Below are 18,144 nucleotides of genomic sequence, written 5' to 3'. Positions count from 1 at the left end.
GGCAGCTATGAAGAGAACCCACAAAGCAGAATTAAATCTATGCTATCCCAGCAGGATGTGGAAGAAACTGATCCCAACCAGGAAAAAAGGGAAAGGCTGCCTCAGAAGGGTTTGGCTTGAGCCTGCATAAATGAAAAAGATCTTGACGGCAGCAGGGTGACAGAAGCAGAGAAGCTCTTTAGCTTAGGGGGACAGCTGGAGCCCAGCTTCATACCCACAGAGGCATGAAATATCTGATGTGTTGAGGGAGAAGTGAGAATTCGACGTGGCTGGAGAGACGCTTTAAGAGGGAGCACAGAGACATCTGAGGATGAAGATGAAGTTGGCGTCTGATCATGGGGAGCCTTGGGTGTCTTGCTAAGAAGGCTGAACTTTCAGATTTAGGAATTCCAGAGTCATTGAAAAATGTCTAAGGAATCAAAGAATGTCTAAAGTTCCACCAAGCCCAGCGAACTTGGTGATAAAATAAAAGGCTTTATTGGGAACCAGAATACCCATATTCGGTTCTGATTCAACCATTTAGTAGATGTAAATGTTAACCTCTCTGGAATTCGTTTTCTTTTTCTGTGAGTAATTAAGTGAAATGTTAGGGGAATAGAAAAGTAAATGAGATAATGTGTGTGAAAGCACTTTGCCAACAATAACATACTGCAGAGAAATAATGCATCCACACACTGGATTTTTTGCACTGCACACTCTGCTAAAATGAAATCAACAATCTATTATCGCAGGGGCGGCCTCTTCCTTTAAACACAGAAGTCTGATTTATCACTTTATTTTAAGAAGCTTTTGGAGGTGCTTCTGTCAGATGAATCATGAACTACTGAAGATAAGTGGTTTTGTTTTCTGCCCTCCAGTCCAACTGTTTTGAAAACATCTGTGTCATCATTCCACATTTCATGGACATCGAAATGGTAAAACCCCAAGGTACAGAGCAAAAGGGAAAAAGAAGCCATCTCTCTGTGAAGCCTCTTATTTGTATCTTAGATTGCATATTTAATATGCAAAAGTTTTACAAATGCTATTTCAGTAAATTGGAATTAAAAAAATAAATACAAGCAAAGCATAGACTTCTGGAGTTGCATTGTTTGTGCTGCTGGTGGGGGGCAAGTGGTGGGTGGGAGGAGAGTTGTAATTTTTTTCACATTTCCCCGAAACTGGTTTCTGCCCTAGCAGAGTTCCACTGCTGCCAGGAAAATATTAAGCAGATATTTAAATTAGGCAAAAGGATATTGCATTGCTGGAGATATACTGCATCTTCATGAAACAAAATACTTCATGCAGGCAAACATCCTGTTTCAGAGAACCCTCTAGAGGAATGAACAAAAGTAAGATTAAACCAGAGCCAAATTGATGATAATATAAGCCCTGAGTGTCATTTTTCTTGAACAACTATCAATGTAAAATATTGGCTTCCAGATAGAAAAATCACCCTCGGTAATGAAAAAAATACCAAAAAAATAAAATGTACCCCTAAGCCATATCATAGTACTATGAGCTCTTTGTTTATAAAACGAGGCCTTGGGCAAGTCTGCCAGTCTGCTATCCAAGACATTCAGAAGCCTGCAAAAATAAGATTTAACATTTCACCTCATCGTAGGGATAGTCTTTACATGTATAAAGCAGGCCCAACAGAGAGAACTGGCTTGAATCTGAGCTTCACTCCACCAGATACTGAAATCTGACCTCAAGTAAATAGCCTACACTCAAGGCTGTTTCTGAACCTCTTAATTTCCACTTATGGATGGATGGGGCTCAGTTATCATTTTCGTAATTATTGATTTCTAATTTTATTGCACTTTGGTCAGTGAATGAGATCTATATGACACTGATTTTCTTTTATACTGGTTGCTTCTTTTTTGGTGACTGAATGCCCCTTGAGTGCTTAAAAGGAATGCATATTCTCTAATTGTTGGGTACAGGTTTCCATAAATAACCATTGAATCAAAATTAGTAATGTATATATAATTTTTGTCATCGATCTATCAATTACTGAGAAAGGCAAATTAAAATCTCTCACTAAAATGGATTTATCTATTTCTCCTATTTATATAGTTCTTTATGCATTTCGAGGATATATTATTAGGTATATACGAGTTTATCATTGTTATGTATTTTTCATGAATGTAAACTGTTTTTTCACTATGTAATAACCCTGAGTTATCTCCAGGAATGCTTTCTGCTTTCCATTTCCATTTTTGTCAGCTTTATTTTGATTAGAATTTGACTAGTGCATCTTATTCTATCTGTTTGCTGTCATTCCTTCTTTGTGTTAGATGTTTCTGTAAATAGTACAAAACAGACTTTGGAGTACTTTTTAAAAATCCAGTCTGTCACTTTCTCTCTTTAATGGCACGTTTGGTCTACTTACATTTATTGTTACTGATCTACCTTATTTCTACCACCTTATTTTGTGCTTTAGATTTGACTTCCTGTGTCTGTTCTTTATTTTTCCTTTCCAAACGTCTTATTAATCCATCTATTTTTCTTCACTTCTTTTTCTTTTCTTTCTCTGCTGGTTTGGTTGTTTAACATTCTAGTTCTATTTCTTTACTTGTTAATCTGTACACAAAACTAAATTTAATCACCAAATATATCCTTTTCCCAAAGAATGCAAGGAATTTAGAAAGCTTCAACTCTAGTCATCCACCCCTAATCTTATATAATATTGTTGTCCAATATGTTTTATTCCACCTTATTGTTCTACTCTCTATTTAGGAGACTGTGGTTGTCATTTTATAGCCATTTCTATTTAGATTTACCTTCTTCTTAACCAATTTCATTGTCCCAATTTCCTTCTTACATCTCACTCCTTTCTTCTAGGATCTATTTTCTTTCTTTGTTTATTTAATCTTTTGTTATTTCCTGAAGGGAGGGTCAGTTAGCAAGAAATTCTCACCCTTTGTTTGAAAATATATTTATTTTGCCCACAATTTACATAATATATTAGAATGTACTCTTAATATAATTAGTTTCTTTCGTATTCCTCTGAGGTTTATTTTATTCATTGAAAGGCATTATTCTAAAGGACCCATTGGCTTCACCAAGCTACTAAATGGGTTTGTGGCAGAAAAAATAAAAGTTAAGAGCCCGGAAGACAGCTAGAGTTTTGTCAGTTTCTCCCGGCTTACTGGAGATTTTCTCCTACTGCCCTCTGTGTTCTGCTTTGTTGTTGAGAAGTTTGCTGTCTCTATAACTGTATTTATTTTCAGATGCTCTGTCTTTTTTCTTTAGTTGGCTTTCAGGTACTTTGCCTTTGGCGTTCCACAGTCTCACCAGAATGTGATTAGTGTGGACTTTTTCTTATTTATCCTTCTCTGATTTGTGCTTCCCGTGTTTGAAAAATGGTCTTATTCATTAATTTTGGAAAAGTTAACGTTTATCTCTTCAAATATCTTATCTCTTCTATTCTCTTTATTTCCTCCTCTCTAGAACGTCTATTGGATCTACATGAGTCCTTCCCAACTTTTGACCTTTTCTCATATTTTCCATCTCTTTGTCACTGTGCTGCACTCTGAAAGGAATCTCAAGTCTACTTTCTTTACTTCACTCTTCAGTTTTTTCAAATCAACTGCTTAACCCATCTACTGAGCTTCTGAGACTTTCTGACACCAAGTTTTGAATCCTTTTTTGTGTTTCTAGGAGTACTCATGCTTCTTCTTCAAAATTACCTATTCTCTTCCGTAATGTCTTGTTCCTCTCTTTTTTGGTTCCTCTTTTATATATTTAATCTTTTTAAAACCTATTTACTTTATATTCTCTATCCCATACTTCAATTATCTAACATTCTTGAGAGTTGAATCACGTTGTTTGCTGTTTCTGCTGAATCTTGGTCTAGGTAGATAGTTTCTTCCTGCTTTTGTCATTTGGAGTTGCAGAGTCATCTTCAGTGGGTCTTTGCCTGCCCGAATGCTGTAAAGCTTGGATTGAGCATGTCTCTCCAGGAAGGTTTTGTCTTCTGCCAGGTGTCTGCGGTTAGCACTAGCCCATGACCACTTTTCAATGGTTAATTTCTCATCCTGGGGTTTGCTGTGACAGGTAGCTGTGTGAATATGTGTATAAGGGACGGGGAGGGACTCAAGTCTAACTTTCTGCTTTGTGCAAGCCTGACACCTCATCTCCTGCCCCTAACTGACCTTTGAAACCCAAATCTCTGTATTATAGACACTGGTACCCCACTGCCATCCACGCCACCTAAGACAACCAGTTGACAACACAAGGATCGGCTGTTCTGTTCTCCACTCCCTCCTTTTCTTTAGTCTCTAAGGAATTCATTGACTTTCTTCCCAGTTCAGGGGTGTATTTAAAACGATGTCCGATTCTATGGAGCACTTCCAGGTGTTCTGCAAGAGGAATGTCTTTAGGTCCTTTTAAGTTCAAAACTTTACTGGAACCAAGAGTCTTCATCACATATTTTTCACCTATTTACTTATTTATTTATTTTCATTTTTTCTGCAGGAAAAGATTCCCCCTGAGCTAACATCTGTTGCCAATCTTCCTCTTTTTTTTTTCCTCCCCAAAGCCCCAGTGCAGGGTTATATATCCTAGTTGTTAAGTCGTTCTATGTGAGCTGCTGCCACAGCATGGCAACTGGCAGACAGGTGGTGTGGTTCTGTGACCAGGACACCTGGCTGCCGAAGCGGTGAGTGCTGAACTTTAACCACTAGGCCATCAGGGCTGGCTCCCACCTATTTACTTTAAAACTTTTCCATTTCCAGTGTAGCCGTCAACCTAGCTCACACTATGCTCTACTTTATTCATTTATTAATCAATTGTCAAAAACGTAACTGTACAGGGGAATTGTGCAATACCCTGCAAAAAAGTCACAAACTAAGAAAGAGTGCCTATCCTCAACTTGCCTAAGAATCAACAATCCCATTATGTATTTTATTCAAAAAAACATATGACTAAATTATTTTTGTTGGGCTCTAAATGTATCTTTGACATTCTGACATGCCAAAATGTTTCACTGGATGGAGCCATTCTCAATTCTTTTTGAGCTGATCGTCTAGCTTTTGGATTATGCAGATCTTTTTTTCCTCATTTTTTCCCCTGCTGCCTCCCCTTAGTTATTCCATGACAACACTGCTTATGCTCATCATGTTTTAGAAATGTAATGATTTGTTCCACTTAAAAGTTTCTCCCTGTTTAGGTTTTTTTTCTTTGCCCTTCTTTAAATGTTAGTTTTGTTCTTGATCTGCCATTCTCCTCACTCCATTGATATCCCTGGACATTCTATCTTCTCCCATGTTCTGACTGCAACAGGCATGCTGTATTAGTTTCCTAGGGCTGCCATAACAAAGTATTCAAACAATAGCAATTTATCATCTCACAGTTCTGGAGGCTAGAACTCTGAAATCAAGGTGTTGGCAGGGCCATGCTCCCTCTAAGACTCTGGGTAGAATCCTTCCTTGCCTCTTCTAGCTTCTGGTGGCGGTCAGCAATCCTTGGTGTTCCTTGGCTTGCAGCTGCATTAGTCTAATCTCAGCTCCTATCTTTACATGACCTTCTCCCTGTGTGTCTTCACATCATCTTCCCTCTGTGTGTCTGTGTCCAAACTGTCCCATTTTTATAACAACAACAGTCATTTTATTAGACCCACCCTCATCATCTCATCTTGACTTGATTAAATCTGAAAATATTCTATTTTTAAATAAGATCACATTCTAAGGAACTGGGAGTTAGGACTTTGACACATCTTTTTGTAGGGGCACAATTCAACCCATAACACATGCTTATGTCTGCCAATCCATCTCTTGAGTCTGGGGCTCTCTTCCAAATGTCAGGCCCAAATAAGAAAAGAAGTGCTGCCGTTTTTGAGGTATCCCAGGCACTGTTTAAGCATTTTACATGTATCGTTTTATTTAATCCATAGAGCACCACGGAAAGTAGGCATTCTTACATTTATTTTGGCAGTAAGAAAACTAAAGAACAGCAAGATTAAGTAACTTCCCAGCTCCCAGAGCTAGTAAATCGCAGAGTTTAGAATTTAAGTGTTGTGACCCTTGATAAAGGACTCTTGACCCTAAGTTCTACGTGGGCCCACTGGGCAGTCCTGTGGGTGTCCCTACCGCTATCTTAAACACAGAATGAACAGAACCAAAATCACGTATCTTAAAAACTTTTTTTCTACATTCATTAACATCCACCGAGTCACACATGTTACGTCTAAGCTATTTTCAATTCCATTCTTCTCCTTGGTTTTCAAGAAAAACAGATAAATCATTGTGCAAATGTAAAGATTAAGTGCTGAGCAACACAGTAAACTATTTTGAATATCCCCTCCCCTTCCCTCTTCACTTAAGTCTCCTTTGAAAAGGCCGTTTCAGAATCTCTGCAACAATTTAACAAATTTATTCCATCATTCCATTTCCTTGTGTTCTTCCTGGGTATTTCTGACAGTGTGGTATAGGAATAGGAACTCAGGCTCTAGTGTCAGACAGAACTGGGTTAGAATCCTAGCTCTCCTAATTATTGGCTGGGACATCTTGGGCAACTATCTTAGCTTCCCTAGTTTTAGTTTCTGTATCTGTTAAAGTGAGAATAACAAATAGTACCTACACCATAGGTGGTTGTGGAGTTTAAACAAGATAATATCTTTTTTAAAAGGGTACAGCCAAGTGCCTGACCATAGTGAGACTGAATAGATGGTAGCTGTCATCATTTCTGTTTTTATAATTTCGGTCACACATATAACCCAACCGCAGTTTCCTCAATCACTATTCAGCTCATGGTTCAAAAATGTAATTAACTTTGACTTTAGGATTTACGTTTTAGTTGGTTTGGTTGTTTAATTGCTGGACTCAGCATAGAAGGATTTAAACATGAGCTTATAGAAACATATTCCATAATGCAGACATAGTAGGAGTGACCTGTGGGAGTGTTTAGTCACACGACAAAGTAAAATGAAGAAATGTGTAGTTTTACCAAGTTCTTTACGTGTAAATGAGCCTAGGCCTGGGAACTGGCTCCGGTCGTCCCCACCTGTGCCTGTGTCCCTGGGGAAGCTGTTTCACCTCTCTAGGGCTCACTTTTCTCAAGTTTAAAAGAAGAGATTCATGATAGTTAATTTTATGTGTCAACTTGACTGGACCGTGGGACACCAGATATTTGGTCAAACCCATTATTTCCGTGTGTGTCTGGATATTTCTGGGTGTGATGGTGTTTCCAGAAGAGATTAGCATTTGAATAGGTGAACTGAGTAAAGCAGAGACCCCCTCCGCTCTGTGGGTGGGCATCATCCAATGCACTAAGGGCCCAGATAGAACAAAAAGGTCGAAGAAGAGAGGATTCACCCTCTCTTCCTGACTGTATGAGGTGGGACATTGATCTCCTGTCATCATTTCTCTGGATCTCAGGCCTTAAGACTCAGACATAACCTACACCATCAGCTCTCTTCTAGGTCTCCAGTTTGCAGACCACAGATTGTGGAACTCCTCAGGCTCCATAATCACATGAGCCAATTCCTCATAATAAACCTGTCTGTCTATCTATCTACCTACCTACCTATCTATCTCTCTATCCAAAGGCAGGTGGGGTGGGGGGGAGATTAATGGTTTCTATTTCTTTGAAGAACCTGACTAATACAAAGTTGAACTAAGATCATCAAGAGTCTTGCAACTCCTGTGATTCCGTGATTCCCAGCAACTAGATCTAGATGACCATTCACTCAATAAATGCACATTTGCTGGTCCCTGCACACAGGCCATGAGCTTGATGCTTTGTCTGGTGATTAGAAATGCAAAAGACATAATCACCACCTCACGAAGCTTACAATCTAGTAGAATAAACAGGCTTATAAATAACAACTCTAATAAGATGAAGACATAATATCTTGGTCACCTGGGCTTGGTCAGAGCATATATTCTTCTATTATTTATTATTCATCTGCTTTCAAAGCCCAGCTTAGAGATGTCACTTTTAGGGCAGGTCGTGTGAAAGCTATGCGAGTCCTCTGCCACTCTGAGAACTCAAAATCCTGACTTTACGTTAAACCAGACCAGCAAAAACTCACATCAGGCATATGTTGTCTACCTGTGCTGAGCTGTTCTCTAATGTAATTCACTTTGTTCATGGAGGATGTCACAAGAGACAGGCTGGCGAAATATGGTGCTGCAACGGTAGCAGGAAGGTGGTCACTTCTACAGCCTCAGTGAACCCCGAACGCAAAGTCCAGGGATCCTGCTTTTAGGATCTGCACTGAGCAAAACATTGCCTTCCCTGTGAAACTTCTTTTTGAAAACAGGAATTATTTCCCTAAGTGACTCTTTTCATTTTGGCTGCCAGGAAGCTCAAAGCCATACTGGAAGCTTAGCAACAGCATCTCAGCCAAGCTTGTGGTCAAAATGGCTACATTCTTTCTTCATGTGATCTTGGTCTTCCATTTATATATATATATATTTTTTTGGTGAGGAAGATTGGCCCTGGGCTAACATCTGTGCACATTTTCCTCTACTTTATATATGGGACACCTGCCATAGTATGGCTTGATAAGCAGTGTGTAGGTCCACACCCAGGATCCGAACCTGCGAACCCAGGGCCGCTGAAGCAGAGTGCGTGAACTTAACCACTATGCCACTGGGCCAGCCCCTACATTTTTAATTGCCTTAGTACCGATCCCTAATTTCTATTTGATCAGTACTTTGGGTCATGTGTTTATCAATAGTTAGTTCACAGGGCATCTCAAATCCTTTGTGGAATTAAGCGGCATACCCATATTTAAGTAAGTATATAGATGCATTATAGAATACAACATGAAACAAAATAAAATATGGTAATAAAAGATCTGGCAAGATGTTGTAGGAGAGCAATTAAGTTGCCAAAAGATCAAGGATACTGCCTAGACAGGGTTGATTTCAAAGACGCCTTGAAGAATGAGAAGGATTTGTTAGCAGAGAAAGGAGGAAGGGCATTCCATCCAAGGGAACAGAATGCATGAAGACACTAGGTTATAACAATGAAGCATATGAGTAGAGCGACATGACTAAAGGGCAGGATATGGCAGAGGAAAATGGCGGAGGCTGCAAAGGGATCAGGAATCGTATCATGAGGGGAACAAAGGAAGCTTTTCTTGACCAGTCATATTTATATTCATCTCGTTCTTCAGACGTTTCGAAACATTTGTCTGAATCACTCATTTGAGCTCTTAATCACACACTCTCTTGTCACGAACTGCTTACTAAATGTGGATGGGTCTTATCTACTTCTGACAGGTTTGGTCACTTCCTCTGTGACTAGTATAAGATCAACAAGTACTCAATGAACACTTTATGAAGCGAGTAGGAGTTACCCAGCATGGAGGGCCTGAGTAAGACACAACGCAAGTAGTTCCAGCCGTGCGTGTTTGGGGGCAAAGAAGAGGGGGTTTTAAGTCACATAAGAGCTTTTATTCATGGTGACTGGAAACATAGTAAGTGCTCAGTAAATGAATGAAAGCATGAATGAATGAATGAAGAGAGTGAACCAGTGAAGAGAAGAAGGTGGCAACTCTTTTTCTGGGATTTCTGACAACCATGAGTGTTTGTGCTCAAGATGGATATTTAGAAAATAAAAGTAGAAATGAAAAGCCCAATGCTTTAGCACCCATTTTAGAGAATAAAAACAGAGAAAAAGAAAAATCCTTCAAAATGATGTAAGCTGCTAAAACTAGAGGTACTGTTGCATTTTGGTCAGCATTTTGCAACTTTTAAGAAAAGTAGATGAAGACTATGCGTTCCTCTTTGTTAGCCCTCTTGGTTAGCACATCGCTGAGTACACTGTCAATACCTAAAATATAACAGTGACTGCCAGAGGCACACCAGGCACATGGAGGGACAGCATCCCTGATGGCAGGTGCTTCATGAGACATCATGAAATTTATGTTCTTCAGAGCATGTTAGCTCCATTGTGCAATTGGAGCCATGGCTGATAAACATTGATCTATGTTCACAGACTTGGTGAGGGTGAATTAGAAACACTCGGAAGTCAGATTCCCCAGTTGTATCCAAGCTGTCTTTGGATGTTGATAGGAACACAGCAAAACAGATGTAGGCCTAAGAATGTACTTGATCCAATTTGTCAAAATGGAGCTCAGAGTTGACACCAACCAGTGAAGCTGAGGGGCTTCCTCAGCTCTCACATTGTATTTAGTGTCTTTACAGTCCTGGATTTTCCTGTGGGTGCCTTGACTTTATTGTGCCAACCAATGACAGGCCACAAAAATACATGTTAAGAGAGAAGCTTTAAGAAGACAAAGTTCCTTCCTACCGAATGGGTGATTCTTCATTTTTTTAATTATTGGGAATGTCAATGTGATACTGGTAGTTATTTTTTATCCTTCCTTTTTGCCCACTCCCCTCTTCTAAAAGTGACATATCATGCCTTTATTAAAAATATTAAAGTGTATTAAAGTAAAATTTATTTGGTGTCTTTTTACTAGATTAAAGCTTCTCAAATCTATATATTATGCAGGAAAATCACCTGAGAAGCATGTTAGTAATGTAGAATCCTCAACCCCACACTTGGATTCAGAATATTTGGAAATGAGCATTTTTAAATTGTAATTTTCCCAGGTAATCCTGATGTAAGCGGTTCTGACCCTATTTTGAGAAACATTTTCCAGTCGACTTCCAAATTAAGTTGGACCAAACAAAGAGCTGTTTAACTAGGTCACACTTCCTGGGCCCCTCTTATTAAGACAGATTTCATTGAATGACACTTTGATCTACAAGAATGTAAGAAACAGCCCAACCCCATAAAAGGCAGACCTAGATATACAGATATGCATACCAAATAGCTAGAAAGATAGATAGATGATAGATAGATAGATGATAGATATATAGATAGACAGATAGACAGACAAATAGATAGAAGGATGACAGATAGATAGATAGATAGATAGATAGATAGATAGATAGATAGTAGATGAAAAGTACAGATGAGATTTATTGTGTAGCCAGTACACTTTGAGATGCAGAGGCACAATCGACAGTCTTGCCAGGACAAGAGGCATAGCTAGGGCTTCCCAGAATGTCTGGTGGACCCACTGGCTGAGTGTTTTTCTCATGACTTCCTCTGTTATCCTCCTTATGAGTAACCAAGGAACACATTTTTCTCTAGATTCGGAATTCATAGCTGGGCCATCTTTCCCACATTAGTTTTCTTTTTACCCTAGGGACACTGAATCGTGTAATGGATGGAGGCATCCCCGTCACACTGCCTGCTCACACTTTGAAGTCGAATAACACCCACCTTTGCGATTGTGCAGAATTTGAAAGTTTGCATTTAAAAAAGTATATATATATATGTGTAAACCTCACTCCTGGTTTCACTGTCTCTGTTAAGTTCTTACTTTAGCCCATGCTCCTTATTCATTCATTTTTAAAATTGATTCCAACTTGCTTCTTTGCGTATATTTGTGTGAGCTTTCTTAAATCCATTCTGAAAGAAGGAGGCGGTGTAAATATATTAAATAAAGGTATACATTTATTCATTAGGGATATTTCATGAGTTTCTTTATAGCTCTTGAGTTAATTAAAGATACTGAGTGTCAAAACCAGGGACACTGAGAAGGGAGGAATCACTTCTCAAAACCGAGTTCCTAGTACAAGAACCCAATCTGAACACAGACAATGCCTCCAGGTTTTGTTTTGCCTCTCAAGTTTACACACCAATTTTCTGGTCAGTGTGTATCAGGACCATTTCTAGGTCTATGAGAAGAACATCGGTGTGTAGTTGATTGATGGTGCAAATGCTTAGGAATAACATGTTTTTTTCATTAGGCTATCTTGATGATTTGCACTTATGAGTGTCAATCAATGTGTTTAACTAGTAGGAACTGTATGAACCAGTCAGAACCAGGTTTGGAGAATTCTACCTATGGATGCAGAGTACTCCACGCCCCAAACGTGCCTGAGTGAGAGGCCTGGATCCTAGAGCTAGGGTTGAAGATACAGATGCAGCAGCTGACCGAGCTGGTCCTGCAATCTCACGGCCATATTGGGGAATTATCTGAATTATGCAATGCAGCCCTGTCTGTGTGTGTGTGTGCACGCATGCATGTGTGTTCATCTTTGTGTCTGTGTATGAGCACAAATATCTAAAGCTTGACCAATAACTGAAAGACTCACAACTTGCAAAATCAGCCACAACTAGCTCTCTTACAAACACTATTAACTGAATAACTGCCTACTTCAGCATGAAGCAACCAGAGGAGGGAACAGCTGAAAGAGGACTTTCTTCAGGAGCTGAAACCAGCCTTTACACAAAAACTTCATATGAGCCAATCTGCGAAACCATCCTCCCACCCACCCAACCGACATTTAATGAGCACCTACTGTATATCAGAAATGGTGGATGCTCTGACTTAATTAAATTGGTTCTTTGCCTCTTCCCCATGTAAATAACTCTAATATTTTTTTAAACATTTTACTTAACGTAAAAAGCCTCAAGTCTGGCCCTATTGGAAAGGATATTGATGACATCAAAGCACATTGATGGCATGACAGAAATATGACTTCATCAGTTAAAGGATGTAAGTGGCACCAGACATTCCCTCCTGGGTCTGAGTCTGTGAGAAACCAAGACAAGAATCTTCAATGCAGGCCTTTTCTCAGATTGATTCTCTCATCTTAGAGAACTAAGAATTTTGTTTTGCCTAAATTGAAGAAATTACATTCCTAAGGGGGAGGGCAAAGGGTGAGATGGGCTTGGGTAAGTGTTCTTTCAGTTTCTACCTCATCCTGTTCATATCCAGCCAGTGTCTGAGGCAACAGCATCCCCGCCCTCCCGTCCCTTCCCAGGCACATCCCTATTCTCAAGCCTTTCTTAGGTACCACACATCCAGGATGGGCACCTTGGACATTTGCATTCCATATTTTTTCCCAGCAACAGGAACTGACTCTTCTTCTAAGGCACAGCAACAAGTGACGGGTCTCGGGTATGTAGCTCAGCTTGCATGATCAAACCAAATATATGGCTTCTGTATAAATGTCAAATGCCTTTCAATAAACATTAAAACCAGTTTTGTCCCTCCCATAAGGCACACATGAGGCTTGAACTCCGCTGTCTCCTATAAAAGTCTTACAACGTGCTTCAAGATCGAGCATGGCTCCAAAGGATGATCCCTCTCATACCTAACTACATCAAATCAGCTTCACGCAGTTTGCTGAAAGCCACACAGTGGCAATCCTGAAGAGAAATTCAGTCCATGAATCCAAGTCAGATGTTTTGCCAAGTCCTCTGCACTCTGAACTCTCCTGTTTGGAGGTGATGGAAGTCCATTAGATGGGATCTTAAGCAGAATAAGGGGTGGAAGGGGGCGAATTATACCATGGAGGGGATTTGAACCTGTTAGCCATCACACTTCACAGAGATGAATTTAGGTGACCCTGGAGCAAGGGAGAATCAAGTTTATGCAAACTTCACCCATGCATACCTTTTATTACTTTAGCAATGAGGAGCAGCCCTGCAGTGGGGCCCAGTGCTCGGCATCCGTTCATCCATTCTTCCCTCAGGTAATATTCCTAAGTACCTACAGCATGCCAGACACTGCACTTGGCCTCGGAAGTAGGGCCTTTGTGGGGTTAACACTCTATGGAGGGAGGAAAATATAAGCAAACTTTCACAAAGATGTACACTATGATGACAGATGGGAGTGAGTGTGATAAAGAAAAATACGGCAGGTGGGGGGTGTCACTGGATGGAGTGGGCAGAGACTCTAGATGGGGGTCAGGAAAGTCCTCTCTGAGGAGATGTTTGCACAGAGCCCTGAGGGAGGACAGAACTACTTGGAATAAAGGGTTTCAGGCTAAGCTGACAGCAAGTTTAAGCCCCTGAGGCAGAAACACGGGGTGACCAGATGGCTGCAGTGAGTGATGGGAGGGAGCCCATGGGGGCCACTGTAAGGAGTGAGATTTAATCCCACACCTAGGGAAGAGAATGAAGGAGCAAGGCAGACCTGGTTGAATTCTAACTTGGCCTCTTATTAGCCATATGCCCCTGGAAAAGTTAGTTGACCTCTCAGAGCTTCATTCTCCTCCTCAGGGAACGCATGATAAGGATACCTATTTCCCAAGATTTCATGAGAGGATGCCTCCAAATGGCTTACCAAAACACCTAATGTGGAGTAAGGATTCGCTCAGTAGTGACTGTTGCTGGGATATTTTTGGTTTTACGTAGCACATTTCCTCTGAGAAGCTTTAAGTCATCCTTCCTGTTACCTTTAGTTTCCCTAAATAAATAAGTTCCTGGCATTTTCCTCAAATTCAGAGTTATTGCTTTCGGTTAAGGTCAGAATTACTTCTGTGGTAAAGAATTACTTTGGTTCTCGGAATCTGTATTATAGGCCAGTCATAGCAGGAACTTTAGATTTTGAGAACAAGCAATGTATGGCCCCCAACTTTTCCTTTTGCCAGATAAGAAAACTTTTTTAAAAGCCTACCATCTATTACAAATGACACTTCATAAAAGAAATAATATCAATGCCAAATAATCTCAGAGAAAGGGCAATTCGTCCCTAGAAAGTTCACTTTTCATGGATATACACTCTCTCTCTCGCTCTCTCTCACACACATACGCACACACACACAGATCAGCGAACATTTCTCCATAGGTGGACAAACTTCTGCTGGCTTCCACTAACAGCCATTACTCTAGACAAGAGAGGGTGATCCATGCCACAGGCAAGTAGAAGAAGTTCAGAGACGCCTTAGGAAGGCGTGGTGTGCTGACCGAGCAGAGAGAAGCTCGGGAGCATCTGACCTGCTGGGACGATAACTCTGCGCTCGTTCGTGGTCATGTTTGGTGGCGGCATGTGCTTCTCCTCCAGGTAGCTGCCATAATTCATCCCGACAGTGTCTGGGCTGCCCACCATCTTCCCGCCTTTTGCCATGCTGCATTCATCGGGTGAGTTCCTGGAGAAGAAGAAGATATATCCTTCCATTATTGCGGCAACTGAAAAGCATGCCTCGCTGGTCTTCTTGTGATGCCCAGAGAGAACCAAGGAAAGGCAAGATGGAGGAGACAGAGGAAGAACGGAGGAGAGAGGAAGAGTGTAAAAAGGCAAATACAGTTTCTGTTACGGACTGAATGTTTGTGTCCTCCCCAGTCTTCATATGTTGAAGCCCTAATCCCCAATGTAATGCTATTTAGAGATGGGGCCTTTGGGACATAATTAAGTTTAGATGAAGTTATGATGGTGAAGGCAACATGATGAAATTAGCGTGTCCTTATAAGAAGTGGAAGAGACCAGAGAGTTCTCTCTCTCCAATACTTGAGGACACAGTGAGAAGGCAGCCATCTGCAACCCAAGGAGAGAGCTCTCGCCAGACACCCACCCTGCTGGCACCTTGATCTTGGACTTCCAGTCTCCAGATCAGTGAGAAATAAATTCCTGTTGTTTAAGCCCCCGAGTCTGTTTTGTTATGGCCACCTAAGCTGACGAAGACAGTGCCCATGCTCGGTCGGAGCACAGAGCGAACACGTGGGAAGCAAAGCTGCCACCTGCTTTCTATTTCTCAAGCCAGCTCCTTCTGAAACTGTCATGTCAAAACTCCATCTGTGGGCCGGCCCTGTGGCTTGGTGGTTAAGTGCGCGCGCTGCGATGCTGGCGGCCCGGGTTCGGATCCCGGGTGCGCATCGAGGCACCACTTCTCCGTCCATCCTGAGGCCGAGTCCCACATACAGCAACTAGAAGGATGTGCAGCTACGACACACAACTATCCACTGGGGCTTTGGGGGGAAAAAATAAAATAAATAAAATCTTTAAAAAAAAAAAACTCCATCTGTGACAAGTGATTGGAAAGACTTGCAGGGAACAGTGTGGAGCGGTTTGTTCTTGCTGTGTGACAGTAAACAGGCTGAGCACACAGATGCTGAGAGGCGAAACCTGGGGCACTCAGCAAGGGTTATTCTAGAACAACGTTCTTCTTCAAAACCTCGCAACAAAATCGTTGTGTTGACTTTCAAATCCCTGCAGGCAATCTTTAGATATGGAGCATTGAAGACCTACAATGTTCCAGGCTTAGGTGCAAGCAGGAAGGGCAGCAAAGGGAGCGAGACTTGCGCCCTGGGAGGCAGCCTGAGAGCGGACTCCAGCATCCCTCTAGGACTGGGAAAAGGGGTGGGAAACTAGTTGTGTGGGTGCAGAAAGGACTCAGATGCTGGTCCTCAGGCAACAGTTCATAGGGCTGCTGTTAGTAAGGCAGCCGTGGCCATTTGGATAAAGAAAAACCTGCCTTTCTGGAAAAATAAAAAAGAGAATATATATATATATTTTTTTTTTAAGTGATAGTTGAAAGTTACAAGACGTAATGAAATCATATCTAATAGGAAAACTCCAAATAGAAAATCCAGCTTAACCAGGAAACAGGAAAATATGTCATGCCTTCTTAGATGGTTAACCCATAGATCATTAACCCAGGATCACTGTAGCTGAGGGGTTTTGATAGTCGGGTTATGTTTTCTAAGGTGAATTTCTGGAAATTGTCTCTCAAGCTCTACCAAACACAGGATTTTTCATACTCTTGGGAAACTACAAATCTCCACTGGATTTTAGATTTCCAGTGTCTAAGGACCTGAGGGTTGTGCGCTCCATTCCAACGAGCCTTTCTTTGCCTCCTCTACACATCACTAGTTGGAGCTCTGCAGCCAACTTGCAGAATCATGGAACAATTGGCCTGCCATGGACTTGATCTAAGTCTGAGAAGGTCAAAACCATGTGAGGCAGGAGGGTACTCTCTGGGTGGGACAGCGCTGAGGTGGGATAGAGAAGGTCATTCCAGACACAACGTCCATGGCAGGAGTGTGGACAGAAAGGGCAGACCAAGGGCCCAGTGCCCTGGAAGGAGTTTGTTCAGCATCTGGAGACTCTGAAAATATAGGTTTGTCCTCAGCATCACTTGCACATGTGTCTGGTGCTGATGGAAGGAGTTTAGGGTTGACAATGAGGAAGGAGCAGATACGTCTGTGGACGGAGGTTGTAGTTGGGATCACCCAGGACTAAGCCCCTACCACGGGCCTGGAAATACATAGCCCTACTTCATGGCATCCTCACAGCTGTACTAACATGACGGAAATTTAAAAATAATAACCGTCTGAGTTCCCATGGTGCAGATCCTCTATATTTCCAATGCTGCCTACACATGCATTATTTCCTCTTGATGCTATTTTTCCTGGCTTCAAACATTTATCTCTAAAAGACCCATCCTAATATCAAAACACGGAATGTCTTCACTTGAGACTTAGTTTCCTATTCCTTTGGAAAATTCCACCAGTTGAGTGGAGGGCGTATGTTTTGGTCTATTTGTCTCAAGGAGAGAAGTTACTAGGGAAGAGAGTTAAAAGGATTCAGTTCTTTAGGAAAAAGACTTTAGATGCCGCTCAGGTGACGAGTAAAACTCAAGAAACAACTCTAAAGTCTGGGGTGAGCACTGCTCAGATCCATTTATTCACGCATCCATTTAGACCCTTTTTATTGAGCGCCTGCTGTATACCATGCACCATGCATTCTTTCTTCTCCAGCAAGGCAGTTAATCATCTAAAAAGTTAAAGGTCAAAGACATGTATAGAATTATAGATTTAGGGGACATCGGGGATTATGGACCCTTCACACCAACTCTTTCATTTTCTTTAAATTCTTAATGGTTTAATCTCCATATCTGAGGACAACAGCTCTAGGCACCGATCACAACGGTTTTCCTACGGCATTAAAATGGATCCCTCACCAAATCCAGAGATAGGATGAGCTATTAAACTGCATTTTACCAGAACTTTCTAAAAATATGCATAAGTATTTAAAATAGGGGCAATTTCCAGTAAGGTTACTTTGTTTTCATCTTATAACCACAAGACAAAATTCATCTTATTAATTCCCATCCCAGCTTTCATTGTAGAAAAACAGCAACATGAGACCATCAGACCCTATTTTCAAAAGTTGCACCTTCAGAACAAGGAAAAAAGTCTTTCTTCCATCGTATTTTGTTTTAGCTCCAGAGGAAGAGAGAATGGAACCACGTTTTTGATCATTTCAAATAGTTTTTGTAAAAAATCTAAGGGAATTCCAACCTCAAAAGGGAGAGAGGGTCACCCCAGACAGGCTGGACCTTTGACATGCTGGGCTCAAAGCAGGTTTTCAACAAATATTGGTTTAAAGGGCTCTCGTTGTTT

The 18,144-nt window shown here is 41.1% G+C and overlaps 1 protein-coding gene across 1 annotated transcript in view; it reads right to left on the bottom strand.

Annotated features, from left to right (window-relative positions):
- The window catches only part of ERG (ETS transcription factor ERG), a 40,666-nt gene extending 25,775 nt beyond the window's left edge, over window positions 1-14,891 (bottom strand). Inside the window, exon 1 of the mRNA XM_014786856.2 lies at window positions 14,740-14,891. Within this exon, the coding sequence (XP_014642342.2) occupies window positions 14,740-14,869 (130 nt within the window). The 5' untranslated portion in view covers window positions 14,870-14,891. The remainder of the gene's footprint in view (window positions 1-14,739) is intronic.
- Between the last annotated feature and the right edge of the window lie 3,253 nt (window positions 14,892-18,144).

The sequence above is a fragment of the Ceratotherium simum genome, chromosome 27 (genome assembly GCF_057802395.1).
Source record: "Ceratotherium simum simum isolate JZ-2026a chromosome 27, ASM5780239v1, whole genome shotgun sequence".
NCBI classification, from domain to species: domain Eukaryota; kingdom Metazoa; phylum Chordata; class Mammalia; order Perissodactyla; family Rhinocerotidae; genus Ceratotherium; species Ceratotherium simum.
Note: the sequence above shows the minus strand (reverse complement) of the source record. Positions and strands in the feature narration are given on the sequence as shown.